The sequence below is a fragment of the Anabrus simplex genome, chromosome 4 (assembly GCF_040414725.1).
Source record: "Anabrus simplex isolate iqAnaSimp1 chromosome 4, ASM4041472v1, whole genome shotgun sequence".
NCBI classification, from domain to species: Eukaryota; Metazoa; Arthropoda; class Insecta; order Orthoptera; family Tettigoniidae; genus Anabrus; species Anabrus simplex.
In genome coordinates this window covers 441,455,641-441,476,388 of record NC_090268.1, presented here as the reverse complement: position 1 = coordinate 441,476,388, position 20,748 = coordinate 441,455,641, and the positions used below count along the sequence as shown (strand labels likewise).

Here is a 20,748-nt window from a genome sequence, read left to right as displayed (position 1 = left end):
GTGGTCGGAAAATCGGCGGAGCCTCGCTGTTTCTCAGGTGTGAATTAATTACCGGTCACGTACGAAAGCAACCCCCGATACCGTAGATGAAAAACATCATTCTCGATTCTAGGCTGCGTGGTAATGACGAGAAGTTTCAACGTGAAAGGAGGAAAGGTTCACCGTAACAAACAGAAGAGACTAACGGATTTTTTTCAAAAGAAATTAACGGAGATATGTTTATTGTTTCACGACTTTACCCCGTCTTCTAAAAAGCTACTACAATAATAGTGTTGTAATTGAAGAGATGATGTAAAATAGAGATGTTTTGTTTATTTTTAGGAAATGTTAAAAATGAAATGAAATGGCGTACGGCTTTTAGTCCCGGGAGTGTCCCAGGACATGTTCGCCTCGCCAGGTGCAGATGTTTTTATTTTACTCCTGTATGGGACCTGCGCGTCATGATGAGGATGGAATGTTGGTGAAGACAGCACATACACCCAGACCCCGTGCCAGCGAAATTAACCAATGATGGTTAAATTTCCCGACCCTGTCGGGAATCGAACCCGCGACCCCTGTGACCAAAGGTTAGCACGCTAGTAATTTAGCCATGGAGCCGGACTCTGTTAAAAATAATGTACTCAGTATGAGCCCGTAGATACATATGATTCACTTACGTGCCATACATGCTCAAAAACGATATTCTCTATATCTCAAAATTTCGATAACTACCGAGGCAATTCTATATATCGAGGTTTCACTATAATAAATTGCAATTAATAACAATATTACCAGCACTTACTACTGATACTAATAATAACTGAGCAATATAGCCTAAAGTAAGATATATACATATTTACAAACCCATACGGAAGAAAAAAAAGGACATGTTTATACACTTGAAATGACCGAAGGAAAGAAGGAAGGAAGTATAACTTACAGTCACCAAATACGCAGAACAGGATACAAGGAAATCTCTGTCTATGAGGCGTCCGTAAGATGTCCACGAATTTCACTAGCTGACGTATGGAATGCATCCACCAACCCGCTATTTTCATTCAAGGAACTTAGGGCTTGCATAAACCAAGAGTTGCTGTGTAATTCAGTTCTGCACTTGGGTAACTGAAAGGTGACGGTCTGTCGGAACAAGAATTGGTAACAATTGTAGAAAATTACGAAAATCAAGGAAATTGCTGATGCATTTGTGTATGAAACATGCATTGACATGAATACGCCTAGTTCTAAAAGACTCAATATGCCCCTTTGTACAAAGCAGATCATAATCTATCTATGACAGCTTGATACCCAAACACTTTTTGCTAATCCGTTTTGAGAATCTGATATGTACTCGCTGTAAGTACTGCTTTGAAGGGACCCACACTTCAGAGCAGTACTCTAGACTAGATCGTATATGCAAAATATACAGGGTTTTCAGTCAGACAACAAATTTAAAATTCGTACATTTTACTTTGAGGAAGCCTAACGTTGTATATTTCCATACCGGGTCCTTAAGACCGTGCGAGATTAAATTCGGTAAAAGCGGGAGATTTGGCCGTGCGGTTAGGGGCGCGTGGTTATGAGCTTGCATCCGGGAGATAGTGGGTTTCACCCCATTATCGGCAGCCCTGAAGATGGTTTCCCGTGATTTCACATTTTCACACCAGGCAAATGCTGGGTTGTATCTTAAAGAAGGCCACGGCCGCTTTTTTCCCACTCCTAGGCCTTTCGTATCCCACGTCACCATAAGAACTATCAATTTTTTTTTAAATCAAACCGTACACTTCTTTCACGACTGAAAACTTTGTCTTAATTAGAGGATATTGCTCGATATTCTTCTGTTTCCTGAGAATTTCATGTATCACACGGACAGACTTCCGTGAATATGTAGTGATTTGTATTCCTAAATCAACTTGACAGGTTCGATTCTGTTTCAATCCGGTGGTATTTCAAGGTGCTCAAATATGTCAGCCCCATGTCGGTACAAGAATTCCTGTACCCCTGCGTCTGCGAAAACTGCCTAAATATGGTCAGTGGGACGAAAATATTGAAACAATTGTCCCGCAGACAAGGAAGAGGAAAAGAAATGGCTATGCCCTTAAATTCTGTACTATCCCGGTACTTTGCTGGAGAATAAATATGAAATCAGGGAGAACCACTTCTAAGATGGCTGAGGTGAGATTCGAACTCTCCCCCCCCCCCACCTATACTCAGATTAAGTCCCGAGGTGAGTGGATCCCGTTCCAGTCCTGGAAAATATTTTAAAATTTCGTGATAGAGCCAGGAATCGAGCCCGAGTCTCTGGGGTGTCGGCTAATTACATTTTCATAATAAGATATTCAATGCCACTTATAATTAAATACTTACTAGGTAGATGTCTGGGACTTCAAGTTTCTGGAAGTAGTCGTGAAGAAACACTAATCGAGTGGAGTAGATAACACAGAAGCAGAGTGCGGTTACCAGGCAACAGCCCGTTGGTGGTATCGCTCTTCACCGAGCATTAATATGCACTTTATAGCACGTGTGTGTTGTAATGGGTCCCGAGAGGCGGCAGTGCCTTAGATAGTGCTCAGGCACGTAGATAGAGCCCACTTTATTAGCCGTCACCTCGCCTCTAGTTTCTACTATGTGGTGCCACACTGCTCTTATTATAATGAAAATGATTCAAGCTGCAAGGTAACTATTATTACATTCTTTACACAAATAGGAAATACTGGAGGAAATAAAGGCTCTCCATAATCCATGATTCATGATGAGCTGCGCGATCACAACCCCCATGAACTCTCCAACTCGAAGAGCGGATTGGTGACTGCAGCGACCTTATCTGAGTCTGACTTTCTTCCTTGTGCTAGACCCCTCAATTTCACTTTCTCCAAGCGAACTCTCTTGGTCCGTGCTGAGTGTCCAGCATAGGAGGACTTTAATTTTCTCGCTCTTGTTGGTTAGCTCACAAGAAAAGCGTTAAAATCACCCGTGTAGAAATCATTATAAGCACCATTTAATATCGTGTATCCGGACTTGATAAATGCCTGGATTTGGTTAGGAAGAGAGTCCACATGGTTGTGCAGGTATGTCTCATCCAGGCTAAGCGACTAGCGGAGGATTTGATCGCCCAAATCCACCAAATTGCGGGGATGATGATGTTGAAGTTTTACCCGCTGTTCCAACACGTCCCACAGATTTTCAATGCGGTTCACGTCAGGTGATTGTGTAGGCCAATGGAGATGTAACAGAGTGACGGAGGGTCCATAAAACCAATCACATATGCTTCTTGTTCAATGAAATTTGCTGCCATCTTAAAAATCGGGGTATCAGTAGCATATTCATCATGCAGATGTTGACTAAAAGGCAACACCCGATTATTCAGAAAGTTTAAGTAAACATGCTGGTTCATGTTAGTGGTCACCTCAGTGGGCGGGTCCAATCCATGATACGAAAACCACTCCCAAAACATCACATACCCATATCCGGCTTGAATCTGATTTTTGCACACGTCCGGTATGAAATGCTTCGTTTGGCCTTCGGTGTACTCGACGACGTCCGTCATTGGAATATAGTCAACAACGTACTCGTCAGATTACATTATGATCCGCCAGTCAGCTGCTGTCCTCATTCGATGATTTCCAGCCCATTGAAGACGTATAGCTTTATGTGCAAAGATCTCTCGCGAGGTGACACTATCAGTATCTTCATTGCATTCAGATCCCGTCGTAATTTTCTTTCTCTAGCAGGTTGGAATAGAACTTCATTCACTGACTTCAGCATTTCTTGTCGCGTTTGGAAGCGATAATGATTCAAAAGCCGTGAAAAGTTTGTCCGGTCCCTCTCAGCCAGGAATTTTTACGAGTACAATTCTGACGTCGTGTTTCCTAGGCACGGGTAGTATACCATTGCTTGCAGTCACGTTGAATAGTCCGCTGCGAAACACCAGCAACTTAACGCACCGTACGGCCATGGGCACAGCCAAAAGCGATTGCCACTTTTCGCAACTCTGTCACATTCTTACATCTACCCATGTCCGCTTGGAACCTCAATGTTTCACCGATTGCTAGAGACTTGTGCTCACACTGGTACAATGCTCGTGCGGTTGAGCACAGGACTCGTTCGCTACGCCATCTATGCAGGCTTAACGATCCATCTGTGTGTGCGCACTAGGGTGATTAATTTTTTGTCCGGTGAGCTTATTTCCATTTTGTCTTCCGATACCTTAATTCTGCGAATGATGGAACTTCTTCTATATTTTCCTTTGATTAAGTTAACACAGAATAGTCACCGTGTTGCAGTTCTGGGGGAAACAGTAAGACCACCACCGCAATCATGCTATGTTCAATGGTCCTTGAGCTCAAAGTAAAACGGCACAGTCGTAATTCTAATCGCCTTGCCTTTAATGCCTAATATTTCGTGCAATATGTCTGAGATACAGGAGTGAATGTTATCCGTTTACGGAAGGTTTTCCATCTCAAATTCTCAAGGAAAGACAAATTTGTAAAGGGTATCAAGAGAAATGCATGGGGCGGGGCGCCAATAAGTAATAATTATTATGAGGCGTGATCGGTTTGAGGGCATCGCTGCAGCGGACATTCGACGTACCTCGACTCCAATGCGGGTATTAAGCACAGACATGTAGGCAAAGGGATTAGTGTGGCAGTCGTGTCGTGACGAGGTGCGAGCGTTAAATGCGGCCACGTGAACTATGGTAAAGTTATTACCAAATGTGTCCAAACAGGACCAACGTGTTGTTATTATGATATTGGCTGCCTAAGGACATACACCGGGCAGATGTCCCTTGAAAACTACAATTGTGGAATGGTGCACTAAGATCCGTGCGGGTTGCGTTTCTACACAAGGCGCCGGTCGATCTGGGAAGCCAGCCTCATCCATTACGGACAACAACAAGAGGGCGTTTTGGGTGGACCGGCTCATAACCATTCATGTGTTGACAATCGATCTTGACATCAGACTGAAGGGTCGAAGCTTCCTGTCAGACGAGGATGTGCAGCAGGCCGTCGCGGACTTCATCACGCCGCAACACACGGAGTGTCCCCACACGGGGAACTTTAACCTGGTGCGTCGGTGGGATGAGTGCCCCAATACCCACGGCGATTTTGCCTGATTTGCATTCCAATTCAGCATTCCACGCCGTCGAACGAAAGCTTTGTGATCGCCCCTCATACTTGGAACTTTTTTTAAAAAGCTCAGGTGGGAACAAAGAAAATGTTCAAAAGAAGAGATTCAATAAAATAGCAAGAACCTTTATTCACCTAACTCTTACATAACGTGCATAATACGAAGTATGGACTTGGTTGTTTTAAATTATTTAGACTTTAGTGTCTGGAGTGTCGGAGAAAATACACAGCTCACCTGATCTTTCTAATCGATGTCCTTTGACAATCTGCGTGTCTGGATGTTTGACGATGTTGATAATGAGGCAGGAAGATGGTGAAACTCGGCGTCGGTACGTAGCATACTTATGTCGAATAACGTCAAGGAATCTGGTCAAGGTTTAACTTGCTCACCCGGTGCACGAATCACCATCAACAGCACCACGCAATATGAAGTCCGACTCTTTGGCTGAATGCTATGAGTACTGGGCTTCAGTTCAGAGGTCACAGGTTCTATTCCCGGGCGAGTCAGAGGTTTAACCTTCAATGGTTAATTCCAGTTGCTCGAGGACTGAGTGTTTGAGCTGCCCAAACATCCCTGCACTCACAGGCCATACATAACACTATCCTTCACTACAATAACACGCTGTTACCTACACATGGCAGATGCCGCCCACTCTCTTCGCAGGGTCTGCCTTACAAGGGCAGCACCCGGTTAGAAATACCCAGACGAAATTATTTTTACGCGGTATGAACATAGCAGAGAGGTTTGGAATAAAAAAAGACGACTCGACACGTAGAAACAGGGAAAATGTTTATTACTACCTCTCCTACACAATCGACCTGTAGACTTGACGTGACCAAGAGGCGGGTATGTACACTTGCTATTCTCACACACTGACGTACTAGTCAGAACTATACACAAAGGAAAACGTTTTTCAAAGTCTCACGTGTTATTGTGAACCGTGCATCTCATACGGACTTGTTAGACAGTTGTGCGTGCGCTTAAATTGTAACAGTGTGGTCGTTAAAAATGTACTGCAAGCTAAATCCTGAACTGTTTTAGGATATAAGTGATAGCATGCAGTACGTATGCATCTGAATGTGTAGCGTAACTGCTTAGCTTGTAACAGAAACACTTGATGCGACTGAATAGTGAGGACTGAGAGACAGCGCTAACGTGTGTAATTGAGTTATTAGAGGTAATAAATCCTAGTGTAAAAGCTACCAAACGAGTATTTATTTATCTACTATCCCACCAATGCTGACCTTATAGAAACATCGTTTCTCACTTGTCTGCATGTTCGTAAAAAGACACCAGTACTGAACCCTTGAACTTACCGTTCCATTGTTGGTCGGCCACAGCTGCTGCAATAGAGCAATATCGAACTCCTAAATCTTGGGGTCGTAGCGGGTATATTTCGGTCACGATCTTGACCAAACGATGGTGTTCAGAAGAGAGCCTAACTACTTGAAATGAGGAGCAAATATGTGCTTACTAAATTTTATTAAATTATCAAATGCAAAAAATTATGTTTATAAATTCATTCATCAAAAATATTTTAATTAGGCCTATTTAACGTTTAAATGCAGTCACATTGCATTGCATTTATGTTTATCGAAGTACTTTCTTCATAAAGATCATAAACAAGTGGACAGCGAAAAGAAGAAAAACGAAAATGAAAACCTGAAAATCGGGCACCTATTGATCCAAACGATAACTGAGAATTAATCCACACGATCCGTGGAAAATATGACCTTCAACAAGCAGAATTCCAGATTTACATTTAATTAAGGTTATCCACAAGTCTAATACCCTGTCATAAAAGGGAACGCCCGCCGAATGGACCCTTAATCGAACCAAATTGACTATCGGATGCTTTGGATAGGTTGCGAAATGTTACTAGAAAGCATGGTGATCACTACAAATTAACAGCAGCATTCATAATTGAAAATATAATTCCACCATATATTGCCATCTCGTGACACCCTTAAGTTATAAAATAATCGCGATGCTGAAACGTGCATCACCCAAACAGCTGTTCAGAAGGAACCAACAACAACTCGATCCGAGAGGATCTTGCGTTACGTCGTTCTGAAGGAACAAAAACTGCGAAATGCAGGATACACTTATTCATCACGCATTTAGAAGAAATGCTAAACACTGAAGTTAAAGAAAAAATGGTAAATCACTTGAAAATATTCTTACAAAACCAAATCTCAGGTTATAAACGGTTATGTTAAGTTTAATACACTTACAAGCCCACACGATAAAATAAAATAAATAAATACCGAAGGAAATCACAAATGAAGTCTTTCCATTCTCGCTATTATGACTACCATTACAAATCCGTCTACCTATGTTTGTCTCAAAAGACTAACTACAAGGAACTGATAGACCAAAGTCTCACCTATTATAAAATTAAATAACGAAAATTGAAAATAAAATAAATTAACAGCTGACGAATCGAAGCAGCATTCGTAACTCAAGTCTCACATAAATCAGCTAAGTGTCAACAGGCACACTATCAAAGCATATCAGACATCTGAAGGATAAACTAATTAAGTCAAGAAATGAAATGAAAAATACTAAAGTTCAATGAACTCGAACGTGCGTGGCTAACAGCGGTAATAATCAATCTCCGTTAGCTCAGTATCCATGCTGGACAACCCTCACGTTTATTCCACTAGTGGTCCCATACTCTTATGTAAACACCTTTTAGCTGGTAAGGATTGTGCCGAAATATGGTCTCAATATTACTTTGCTAACACTCTTCGAATTACATACACTACTGCAGACACTACCATCGTTCAAGTCACTTCGCAAAACACCTAACCTAAGACTTGACTAATGCAGACGACACCCTAATCCTGTCGTCGAGCCTCATCCGTGTACACCTATGATACGCGCAATGTCCAAAATCCGTTATCGAGCGGAAAATGGGATGTCTACCCATCCTCTACAGTATCAGGCAAAATCGTAACTTCAAACATAATTGCTGATATTTACCCTGAAGCCTGGTCGAAACTCGAACACAATGAAACGAAGCTAGCCACAGTATGAACAAAAGTCTGGAAATGTAACTAAGTCCCTTCTCGTTAGTAAAACGTGAAATGAAAAATTAATAACGCGCGGCTACACAATCCACGACTCAAACAGGATCTCAACACACACAGTAAAGTTTGGGAAAATAATAATAAATTCAGCACTAGTCTAACTTTACGTAAATATCGCCAAAATAATAATCATCGCCATCGCAAAATCCGCAATGTAATTCTAGTGTGAGGCCCAAATCGCCTACAATCTCACAGTTCCAAACATCTCTATCCACGAACTATCCAGTGAAGCGAAATTCATTGAATCTATAGGGCCAAACTATCACTTTAATAACGTCCAATATCTCATCCCACAATGTTTCCGATTTAATGATCATTTCGTATCGTAATAAAAATATACTGAATGAAAGTTTGTTACAATAATGAAATAACACCAACCGTGTTTCAGAATGCCCTTCTGTTCGTGAAGTCACTTACTATAACATGTACTATGCTAATTTTACATAAATCTTCATTTGGACTTAACTGCCAAGAGCTACAATCTTCTACAGAAATTGTTTATCACGGGGAGTTCTTGTCTTGAAATCATAATAGGCGTTACAACGCACTCACTTCAAATCTGACCATCATCAAATCAGTCAGCTGTTCCGGATTGCTAACGGAACCTCATATACAGCCTGCCTCAGAAATATCACATTTAATATACAGGCTGTCTCAAAAAACCTTCGCCATCGACAAATGTAGCCTGTCTAAAAAATTATTCTCCATCGCCTATCATCACGGCGGCATTATTCATGAAATACAGGCTTCATATGACATCAACGGCTACACAACTATTTTTATAACATTTCATTTCGACACATCCATTTCTTCAAACCTCGATACTCCTATGACGAACAATTTTATAAGAATCTTTTCACTCATTTAATTTCATCTTTCGAACCTCAAGGACAAAACAACACACCGTGATTTCCTATATCACAAAATACACGGTGTCACAAATATTAACTTCCCATGAATAAATATAACTTTGTCGGGCTTCACACGATTTCGAAACGAACGCAAATCTTAATCAACATTACTGTTAAATACCTGTTTTAACATAGACAATTTTATCCTGCTGTAAATACTACTATTATTATTATTATTAATAATAATAATAATAATACTATTTCGATTATTTTTCTGAACTCATGGGATATTCGAATTTGTAATGTTCACATCGACTGTATGATCGTTATAACATTCCTAACTTTAATCAGTTAGAACAATATCTCAAATAATTTTAACACATTATTTAAACTTCGCATTTTAATTTTCCTTTTATAAAACTAGAGGTGACGCCACTCCGATCATGAAGCCTGGTGGTGCAATCCTATAATTTCACAAGCGATGGACCAATCTTCTTGACATTTATTCCAAAATTTCCACTAAAATTGCAATTCACAATGGTGATGTTTTTATATTTTTCCCATACTTACAACGGGCGTAATAAATTCATTTCTGACATGTAACTTGGCGCGCTTTCTCATGATATGACCTTTACAGGTGCCGCAAATCCGCCAGTACGGACGCCAACTTCTCCCCAGGCTCAATTGCATCTAAATTCACCCTGTGGATTCTAGCTTCATTGAATGTTTATTAATAATTTCAGTCATTTATTCCTGGATTAACTATGTCGCCAAAATATCACCTTGTGAAGGATTTTCCTAAATTGTTAAATTAGCCAGTACTCGAAATCAACCGAAGTGTCCCGGCATGTCACGAGCGGGTGGCTTGCTCGCTGCGGTGAGTTTTGTTCCCACTGAGGAAGAGAGACTCTAGAAATAAAACATGGCTACTCTAAGAAAAGTTATTTTAGCTGAAATAAATATCTGCAATCATTTATCACCGTAGAATTATGGGTTCTGTACATCTTGTTTCGTTGTCAAAGGTTTCATGTAAGCCCGTATTACTACAATCGACACAATAACCAACAGGATGAAAATCTTCTGTTTCCCAGCCATTGCCGTTAACTTAAGTCGTCTTTACTTTTACCAATAGCAGTAGCATTTGTCGCTTTCACTTTCTTGTGTAACGAGTGGTAATCAATCAATCAATCAATCAATCAATCAATCAATCAATCAATCAATCAATCAATCAATCAATCAATCAATCAATCAATCAATCAATCAATCAATCAATCAATCAATCAATCAATCAATCAATCAATCAATCAATCAATCAATCAATCAGTCAATCAATCACCTCTGATCTTCATTTAGGGCTGTTGTGCAGGTGGCAGATCCCTTATTAGTTGTTTACCTACATTTTCCTTAAATAATTTCAAAAACATTGACAAATATATTGAACATCTCCCATTATAAATCATTCTTCAGTGAATAACTTTCAATTAGATTTCATAATAGAATTGAAATAACATTTTGCATCTTCTTGTACTTTATTCAGTTTATTTCACATGCAACTTTAGCAGCTGGAAATGCATGGTTCGAACAGGTCAGCCATGCTTTCACATGGCGAGATACATTTCATGAAGTTATATTGCTTTCTTTCTGTGAACAGAAGACTACAGAACATTTTTAAGTATTTGCTCAAACTCTCAGAAGATCAGAAAAGATGCACCTCTAGTAGAAGTAGTACAATGACGTTTTAGACGATGTATCTCACTTAAACCAAAATAGCAACACTCTGCACTGGCTTCTAGTAAGTGTCAGTGCTGCAATTGCGGTGTGTAGAAATCAAAATGTTAATAGTAGCTGAAACGTTGAGATAGATTCAATATGCAACACAACAAATATGAAGCTTGTTCCAACCTTCATTGTAGACCTACTTTGATAATTGGTTTCGACTGCTTGTTACAAGAATTTTCCCTATAGTGTTCTGTTATATTCGAATTTAAATGTCAGGAGTAATTGGAAGAAATTATAAGCATATCACCAACAAAACCATAGCCATTTAACTCCTCACTATTTCTTGTTCAATTTGATCTGTAGATATAGGCTTGTTCACAGGAAGTTCATTTTCTCTTTTCAGCGTGAACACAACTCTTGCTTCTGGCACAGTGGTGTCCACGCTCACACTGGAGCATGCGCAGAAGAGACATTCCGGCAACTACACGTGCGCAGTAGGGAATGTGGCGTCAGCCACTGTAGCAGTGCATATCCTCAATGGTAAGTGCCACTAACTTCGATATTGCTTGTAGTAATATTATAGTTTAACGACTGTAGTTCCTAGCTGCTAAATCCGTACTAATACAGTAAATATGACCATGTGTCCAGATTAAATTTCATACAGGACTGAGAAGTCTTTCTTCAAAAGGCGCTATTTTCACCCTAAGAAAGTTGTTGAAAAACGCAAGGAAACGTATAATGAACGGCACGAGGGGATATCCGTGACCGCGAGAGTTCATTCGTACATTCACTTATACAACCTCATTGGGATGGCTTCACCTTACTTGCTGGGGCTCCGTAGATGAAGACTGAGAGCATTCAACTCATACAATCACTGATTTAATTATGAATTCTGTCTCCCGGTTTGGTGACTCTCTTGGACTGGGAGAGAGGAGTGTTTGTTCATTCATGCATACACGAGCAGCTCATTCAGGCACGCAGTCATCCATCCTTCCATTCATTCAATCGTACAATCACTCAGTTAATTCACAATGTCTGTGTTAAGCTAAGGAGAAAACCGCACGTTCTCGTAATATAACAAATACTCGCACTAATTAATAATAAAATAATATACATGTTGTCCTAAACTAAAACAACTCTCTTAATGGCTAGGACAAAAATAGATCCTTTTTAATAATTGAAATTTAGAAAAAATTACATGGAGTATGGCCTTAAGTGCCGGGAGTGTCCGAGGACATGTTCGGCTCACCAGGTGCCAGGCCGTTTGATGTTACTCCCGTAGGCGACCTGCGTGTCGTGATGAGGAGGAAATTAATATGAAGAGGACACATACACCTACTCACGGTGCCAGTGAAATTAACCAATAATGGTTAAAATTTCCGACCCTGACGCTTACCGAATCCCTGACCCCTATGATCAAAGGCCAGTACGCTAACCGTTAAGCCATGTATCTGGACTTATTCTGTTCTATTCTCTTCTATTGTATTGTATTCTATTCTATTCTAAAAGGCATATGGAACGTTACAATGATCGAGAATGTTATTACTTTTAAGGAATTTCATCTTTCTGGCCTCAATTTCTCAAGGCTTTCGACAGTATTCAACTACTGTAATGCATGTGGGCGAAATAGGTTTTAAAAAATTTCAAGTGGAAATCCTACCACCTTTACAACAGTCACTCCTCAATTAGAGTATGGGCCAATGACCATCGATGTTAGGCCCCTTAAAACAACAAGCAAGTATGTCCTACGATGACATGGACTCATTCTATCCTTAACCCTAGAGCAGTGTTCATGGTAGCTATGTGCATTATTTATGTAATGGATAAAATGATTTACTTTACATAATATGAAGATTAAGACAAACGTGTACTTTCAATGTCACATATTAAATCCCTAACAATGTTAATAAATATCACCTACTTTGAACTTAGGCGCCACACATTGCGCCTGTGTTATTAGATTGTACCTACAGGTTCGAATATTGAGGCTGCGCCTTTCCTTTCCCCACTTCACTGCAATATTTTTCACATAAAACCTCAGCGATTCATCTTGCCCTCTTTCATCTAGTGCATCTTGTTCATACCACTTCTCGTCTTCCAACTCAGATTCCTTTTCATAGTTGCGAACAATAGCGGTGTTTATGACTGATGGATCCACAGGACTCAGAATTCTCTTCACATTAGGTGCTGACATGAGAGGAAGTAGAAATTGCTCATACTTCTACAACAATGCCAAAGCTAATGTTTAGAGAAAGGAAACGTGGAGCATTTATATTTATGAGGTTACGGTGGATATGCAGCATTCAGATATAACAAGTCAAATAAAAATAAAAAGAAGAAGTGTTGAACGAATTCGCGTATTCTGGTTCAGATACGAAAGAAACAACGGAAAGCCTGTGTGTGACGTTAGGATAGCGTTCGTGCAAGTCACATAACCGATATGTGGCTCCTCCATGGACGCCCGATCGATTCGGCTCCTTCAAATTGGCCCATAAATTTAGCATTGCCCTCGAACGTAAGGGTATGACGTCATAACCTCACATAGCAGTAAAACACTCCAGGTTGGTCAGTGAGGTTATAATTTCCCTCGTACGTATGCGTATAACGTCATAACGTCACCTAGGGGGTCAAAGGCACCCCGGATAATTCCCTGACCAATTAGGCCCATCCAATGGAGTCTGTGAGGTTAGGCTTGTTCTCGTACGCAAGTTTATGACGCTATTGTGTGTTCAATGGTCTAGAACATACATATCCTTACTACTCAAATAGGGGTCAATGACCTCGTTCTCGTACCTACATAGCCTTACTACTCAACTAGGGATAAATGACCCCGTGGGAAAAATCTGACTCAGCACCCATTGTTTTTGAACATATATAGCTCATGTACTATTTATATATTTTAAAGGTTTGATAAAAATGTCTAGTCCGTCCACTGTTCTGAATTGATTTGCTTTATTATTATTTTTACTCTCTCCGGAATCACCTGCTGGTGAATCGTCAGATATTGATATGTTTAGCGTAATTATCTGCAACCCCTCAGAGGACCGGGTTCCATTCCCGGCTCTCCTACGAAATTTGAAAATTGGTAGGAGGGTTGGAACGAAATCTGCTCGGCCTCGGTGCGTCAACTGAGTAAAATTGGGTTCGATTCCCAGCTCAGCCATCGTCGAGGGGGTTTGCCGTGGTTTCCCACTATTCCTCGAGGCAAATTCTGGGATGGTACCTAATATAAGTCCACGGCCACTTTCTTCCCTCTTCCTTGTCCAAAGCAGGTGAGGCCGCCTGTACAGGTACTGGTCCTCCTTGCCAGTTGTATACCTAGGCCGAAGCTCTCACGCTCAGGGACACTGCCGTTGAGGCGGTAGGTGTGAGGTCCCTCGCTGACTCCGAGAGAAAAACTAACCCTGGAGGGTAAACGGATTAAGAAAGAAAGAAAGAAAGAAATTAAGTCACTAAATGACCACTCCAAAAATTGCAGAAAATGGCTTACCCTAATCCAGAGTATCCTCTGTACTCATTAGGTTGCTAAGCGAGAAACACTCATTAATATTCTGATTTTTGTTATTTTAATCCTTAGTAATGTGATTGCATGCAGCCATGCTTGATTAGCACCTGTCAAGACTGAGAGTATACATTTCATCTGATGTTGGAAGAATAATATTCTCTGCTAGATAATCTTTGATTACTTTGACCTTCCCCTGCTTCTGAATATAGCCTACTCAGCAGATGGCAGAACGCTCCTAATAACTTAAGAGCTGCTATGAGAAAACAATCGACGTACGCACAGACGGGAAGGTATCAGGTCGACTAACCTTCTGTATCACTAGCAATAAACAAACTCTTAAAAATATGGCATTCCACATACCCGAACCAGTTTCATCCGCGGCCAATTGTATTCTCGTGCAAGACTGTTTGAAAATATTAACATCCAGATACTCCCGAGTGGTCGAAGCGCAGTGAATATTGTATCGAAGGAAGTGTTATAAACTGCATTACGATTGAACCAATAATTATGTACCGCTATTAAACCTGGAGTGGTCGCACCGCTGCTGAGGGACACCACACTGAATTATTTCTCTCATTTCAAAGGAACTATCAAGGCCACTGACTGGAAATGCCGTGAATTGAAGACCCCAGTTGGCGTACTAGACTTACAAGTTGCAAGAAAAAATATAACCACACAAATACAAATGAGATTTGAGCTAGCGATTAGACGTGTGTAGAGCTGTGCCCCTTTGTTATGTCAGAGAGACATTTTATGTTCCTATAATTATATTGCCTAACGCCCATTGTTAGTTGGTTTTATAACAATAAATTAGATTCAATAATGTATATTCATTCTTTCAAAATGTCCTAAAATTTATTCAATCATTACTCGTGCTCACGCCTCGAAAATTAAATGGCATCTCTGAGACGCCATGCGACAAACACAGCTGATCAGTACCGATAGAATTGCAGGCCCTAATTGGTTGTATAGAAAGAGTATTTGAACAAGGCGCAAGTATCATCTAGCTGCACTACAGTTATGTATATGAGTTGCATACATGTTAGGGGTTCGGATAGTTCAGATAGCTAATATTTATGTAAATCTCACTGCAGACCTGTTGTGCGGGCTAGCAGATACTTGTTCCTTGGTTGAATACATTTGTACTCTAAGCTATTAGTGCCTAAATTCCTTTCCCCACTGATCATAGAAGCGAAAAGATACGGAAAACGTGGAGGTAGGTGGACGAGGCTTTCCTGTGCGTAAAACTTTGGTCAGTGATTTGACCACCATGACACCGCAGCCTTAATTTGGGAAGCATTTCTCCATCATCATTTCTAACATTCGGTAAACTGACGACACAGGAAGAAGGAAAAGAAACAGAGGAATCTCGTTACCTTTCAGTTCAAATATATCTCCACCTATACAATTTACCACATATCGCTTGAAGAATTTTTCTATTACTGATTTTAAAATTTGATGCATCGGATGTGTTAGAAGTGTATTCAAAATGGCCTACCCGTTGCAGTCCCGAGTTTTCTACCTGATACTTAATCATCTGTGATGAACCGCCCTGCTGTACCGAAAACCATTACTATGTTACTACGTTGGAAACATTTCTTAACAAACAAGGTGCGGGTCCCCACACCACGAAACACACAATTTCCCAAATTGTGCCGAAAGTTAAAGGGCTGAAGGGCCCGGAATTATTCCGAATCGAGAGTCTTGGATAGCTATATCAAAATAAAAAAGCAAATTTCGAAAATCACTTTCGGCCTGCTTAAAATCGCTTGATTCTGTATTCATTTTTTATTAAAATCCTAGCCAAATGAACGTATTTACATAATTATTTCTGTAATGTGTTCCTTGTCCGGCTCTGTGGTGTAGTGGTTAGTGTGATTAGCTGCCACACCCGGAGGCCCGGGCTCGGTTCCCGGCTCTGCCACAAAATTTGAAAAGTGGTACGAGGGCTGGAACGGGGTCAACTCAGCCTCGGGGGGTCAACTGAGTAGAGGTCGGTTCGATTCCCACCTCAGCCATCCTAGAAGTGGTTTTCCGTGATTTTCCACTTCTCCTCCAGGCAAATGCCGAGATGTTACCTAACTTAGGGCCACGGCCGCTTCCTTCCCTCTTCCTTGTCTATCCCTTCCAATCTTCCCATTCCCGCAAGGCCCCTGTTCAGCATAGCAGGTGAGTCAGCCTGGGTGAGGTACTGGTCACCCTCCCCAGTTGTATCCCCTGATCCATAGTCTGAAGCTCAAGGACCCTGCCCTTAAGGCGGTAGGGGCATGATCCCTCGCTGAGTCCGAGGGAAAACCAACCTTCGAGGGTAAAAGATTAAGAAAGAAAAGGAATGTGTTCCTTGAGTCAATATCTTCAGGCGTTTTTTTATATTTTGAAATATATCCACACCGAATGTAGTTATATAGGCTTAAATGAATCTCTGTATTGACTCACATTAGCGCACCTATTGGTGCTTAAGTGAAACAATGCACTGATTCACATTAGCGTTGGTAGTTGTAGAAAAAGGCAAACTACGAACCTGCTCGACCGGATAACGATGATTAAGAAAACTATTGTAATCTTTAGGAATCAATAAAGTATATATTCTCATACCTTAATATAATTTATTTACGTTAAATTCATAGCTAATAACCGTACGATATTTTCAACATTGATTTGCTTGCCTGAAACGCCAGAACTGTGGATGTTTTCTGTTACGGTAATCCGCAGTGGGCGAAGGATGAAGTGGCAGGGCCTTAGGTCTGAACGAAGATGGAGAAGAGAAAATAGAGAGAAACCTTTATATGGTTCAACGGTTCATTTTTGTTAAAAGTTAATAGTGGTATGATATCTTTCGTTTTTGGCATACTTTTAAAACAATCTCAAAGACAACAAATGGAATTTTACAAGGTTATAGAATAATGTCTGACAGGGTTGTGTTCTCAGATCACGCAACGTTCCAGAGGGTAATTATGTTCTTATCTTTTCAAGGTATTACAGTGTAATCCCTGATACCATCTAGTATTAGTCAAACACCATGTCATCATTCCTTGCTTCTATTGGCACCCGAAACTAGGGAGAAACTTGTCCCAGGAAACTAAATAATGGCTGATGTAATACTAGGTATATTGACAATGTTCTCGCATTCTTCTGTAGACAACACTAGGGTGAGTTCATTTTTACCATTGGCTTTACGTCGCATCGACACAGACAGATCTTACGAAGACGAAGGGAGAGGAAAGGCCTAGGAGTGGGAATGAAGCGGCCGTGGCTTTAATTAAGGTACATCCTCAGCATTTTCTGGTACGAAAATGGGAAACCACGGAAAGCATCCTCCAGGCTGCCGACTGTGGGGTTCGAACGCATTATCTCCCAAATGCAAGCCCACAGTTGCGCGCCTCTAACCACACAGCCAACTTGCTCGGGAATGGTATAAAGTGTTGCCTAACACCAGGTATCATCTGTGGTTACATATTTGGTGTGAAATGCTCATAACTTTTATCTAAATTTACTATTGTTTTGATCAAAGTCATCTCTAAACCTAAGTTCTAAAATTTACTGAAATACCATGCACGTAGCTAGTATCAAAGAACGGGCCACTTACATTGTAATGATTGGGGAATTTTCAGACGTAGCGTAAAAATCTCTCAACAATTAACGCATTCGTGAACTTACGACCCATTCCCGATAGCTGATTCATACGCGGGTCTATATCGTAGATTCAGGGAAGCCAACCAAGAGAATCAGAAGGAAGACCTAGGTACAATAGATGGCAACATAAGGAGACAATACTTATATATTAATATATGCAGTGATTGAACCATAATTAACACAGTATTCAAACGTTAAAACCACCGCTAACTGACCTCTTTGGAACTGCTGGATCATATCCTTTTTGTCCCAGCCGGGATTACCCATATGCTGTCACATTTGACCAACTATATATGAATTATCTTCTGAGGTATTGAAGGTGACCTCGAGTTACGTTAACGTGCCTGTGTTTCTGGAAATGAAAATTCACAGCCTGCTTCCAGTAATTCGACCGGGTCACGAGTGGAATGAATGCCCTAGTCATGCGAGGATAGGAATTGTGCCGGCTACCGAAGTCTGTCGCACTCCTCTGGGGCAATGATTAACGCCTGTCAGATGAAATGAAATTATACTGGAGAATGTTGCTGGAATGAAAGATGACAGGTAAAACCTGAGTTCCCGGAGGAAAACATTTTCCAGCGGTGAGAGGGCAGTGCACTGGCGCATGAGCCACGGAGGATATCTGCTGTTTTTCTATGTATCACGTAATAATTACTGACTTGTTCTAATTAATTATTAGCATATCCTTTTGACAATAAAAGTGTGAATATCGGAGCGTCCGCAGGAATGCTATCGAATTTGAAACCACAGTTGAGAGGATCACAGTATCTCTTCCTCGTAATAAACGCTGAATGTTTTTCCCCCACAAAGGCGCATATTTACCTAAACAGTTCTCTGAATACCGCTCATCCAGCCAGCACAAACATATTCAACTGGTTGGACTCTCCAGAAAGCAATCAAGAGAACGAATATCAAATGATATTTTGCTGTCGTTAGATGGAAAAATAATATCTCTTTGATGCCGCATGCGGACTGGTCGAATGTGTCTCTGTGCCATGCATATTGACGAAGAGTGCCTGAAGCAGCCGCAGCATTGGACCCATTCGAGTCCGGAGAGGGAAACTAAGTATGAGAGAGCAAAAATTTCTAATGCACCAATAGAACGAATCTTCAATCTTCAATTTACATTACCGGGACAAAGGATGACATATTCCCTGCGTCTTAAATGGAGGATACGGCTGTGGTAGAAGACAAATTACCAGGCGAGTTGGTCGTGCGGTTAGGGACGCGCAGCTGTGATCATAGGTGTGGGAGATAGTGGGCTCGAACCGCACTGTCGGCAGCCCTGAAAACGGTTTTCCGTGGTTTCCCATATTCACACCAGGCAAATGCGGGGGCTGTACGTTAATTGACGCCACGGTCGCTTCCTTCCCATTCCTAGGCCTTTCCTATCGAATCGTCGCCATACGACCTATCTGTGCCTGTGCGACGTAAAAGAGACTGAATTGAAGACAAGTTACAACACTGATTATCAGAGCAACAGATAGGAACAGTGAATAAGAAACGATTGGCATTCTCCAATAAACACTAATGTTATTGCTTTAGGTCCTATGTACGTTTATAGTTTTCGGCGTCGTAGCGGTGCCAGAAGTTTGTCCAGCAGGAGTTGCCTTACGCTCCGATAAAATATGAGGTTTGGGCCATCTTCAGATACCACCGCAATGAATCGGGATCGTACCAGGAAATTTGAGCTCAGAAGGTCAGCAATCTATCATCTGAGCTACTCAGTCTGGAGTTCCATAGTGAATGCGTTGGGTTCAAATTCTAATAAAATTCTGTGAATTGTTCTACACAAATGTAACGTTAAAGAAGGAGATGCTCCTAATTTCAGTTCACCGAGCGAGTTAGCGGCGCAGAGCTTGAATTCAGAAAATAGCGTATTCGAACCCCACTGTCGGCAGCCATGAAGATGGTTTTCCATCGTTTCCCATTTTCACACCACGAAAATTCCTATTCTCTAAGAGAAGGGGAGGTCAACTTAAGATGGTCAGATTTAGTTTCTAACGATTTATTGATAATAGTAGCAGTATTAATGTCGTGTCCTCACCCCGAAGTGATGTAACCGCAATCCAGGTGATCCGCATGTAATATTTTAACGACATACCAACCCTCTTGCGAGTCGTAAATGTAAAGCAGTACCGCGCTTCCGAAGACAGGAGCTAATAGCGGAGAACGACAATAATAACTGAAAGTGTTCGACACATTTTGAGACTCACAAGGAGATTTTTCAGTGTAATAAAATCCCAAAACAGGAGAATAAATTGGTGGGAGGAAACAAGAGGGGACGTGAATAAATTGATTATGGGGGAAGAAATCATGAGAAATCGCAAAGTTTTAGGGATCTCGGTAAATAATATACACATGTATGGAAAAACTAGCAGCAGGACTGGTAGAAGGTGGTCAGAAGAATGGAGGGTAAACACTGTGAATTTATGAACATATTTTGGAAGAAGAGGAAGGCGAAAACCAATTAACAAGTTCGAACGCGCTCTATTAATGGGCTTGCCGAAATAATAATAATAATAATAATAATAATAATAATAATAATAATAATAATAATAATAATAATAATAATAATAATAATAATAATCATACCGACCTCGATACCTGCAGTCACTTAAGTACGGCCAGTATCCAGTTATCAGGAGATAGCTGGTTTGAACCACACTCTCGGCAGCCCTGAAGATGGTTTTCCGTGGTTTCCCATTTTCACACCAGGCAAATGCTGGGGCTGTACCTTAATTGAGGCCCATTCCTAAGCCTTTCCTATCCCATCGTCGCCATAAGACGTATCTGTGTCGGTGCGACGTAAAGGGCCTTTGTCTGAAGAGCTTAACAGGAACTC

At 41.0% G+C, this 20,748-nt stretch overlaps 1 protein-coding gene across 1 annotated transcript in view; it reads left to right on the top strand.

The window, feature by feature from the left end:
* LOC136872326 (opioid-binding protein/cell adhesion molecule-like) overlaps window positions 1-20,748 on the top strand; it is a 518,060-nt gene that overhangs the window by 479,571 nt on the left and 17,741 nt on the right. Inside the window, exon 4 of the mRNA XM_068227439.1 lies at window positions 11,169-11,305. Coding sequence (XP_068083540.1) covers window positions 11,169-11,305 — 137 coding nt within the window. The remainder of the gene's footprint in view (window positions 1-11,168; window positions 11,306-20,748) is intronic.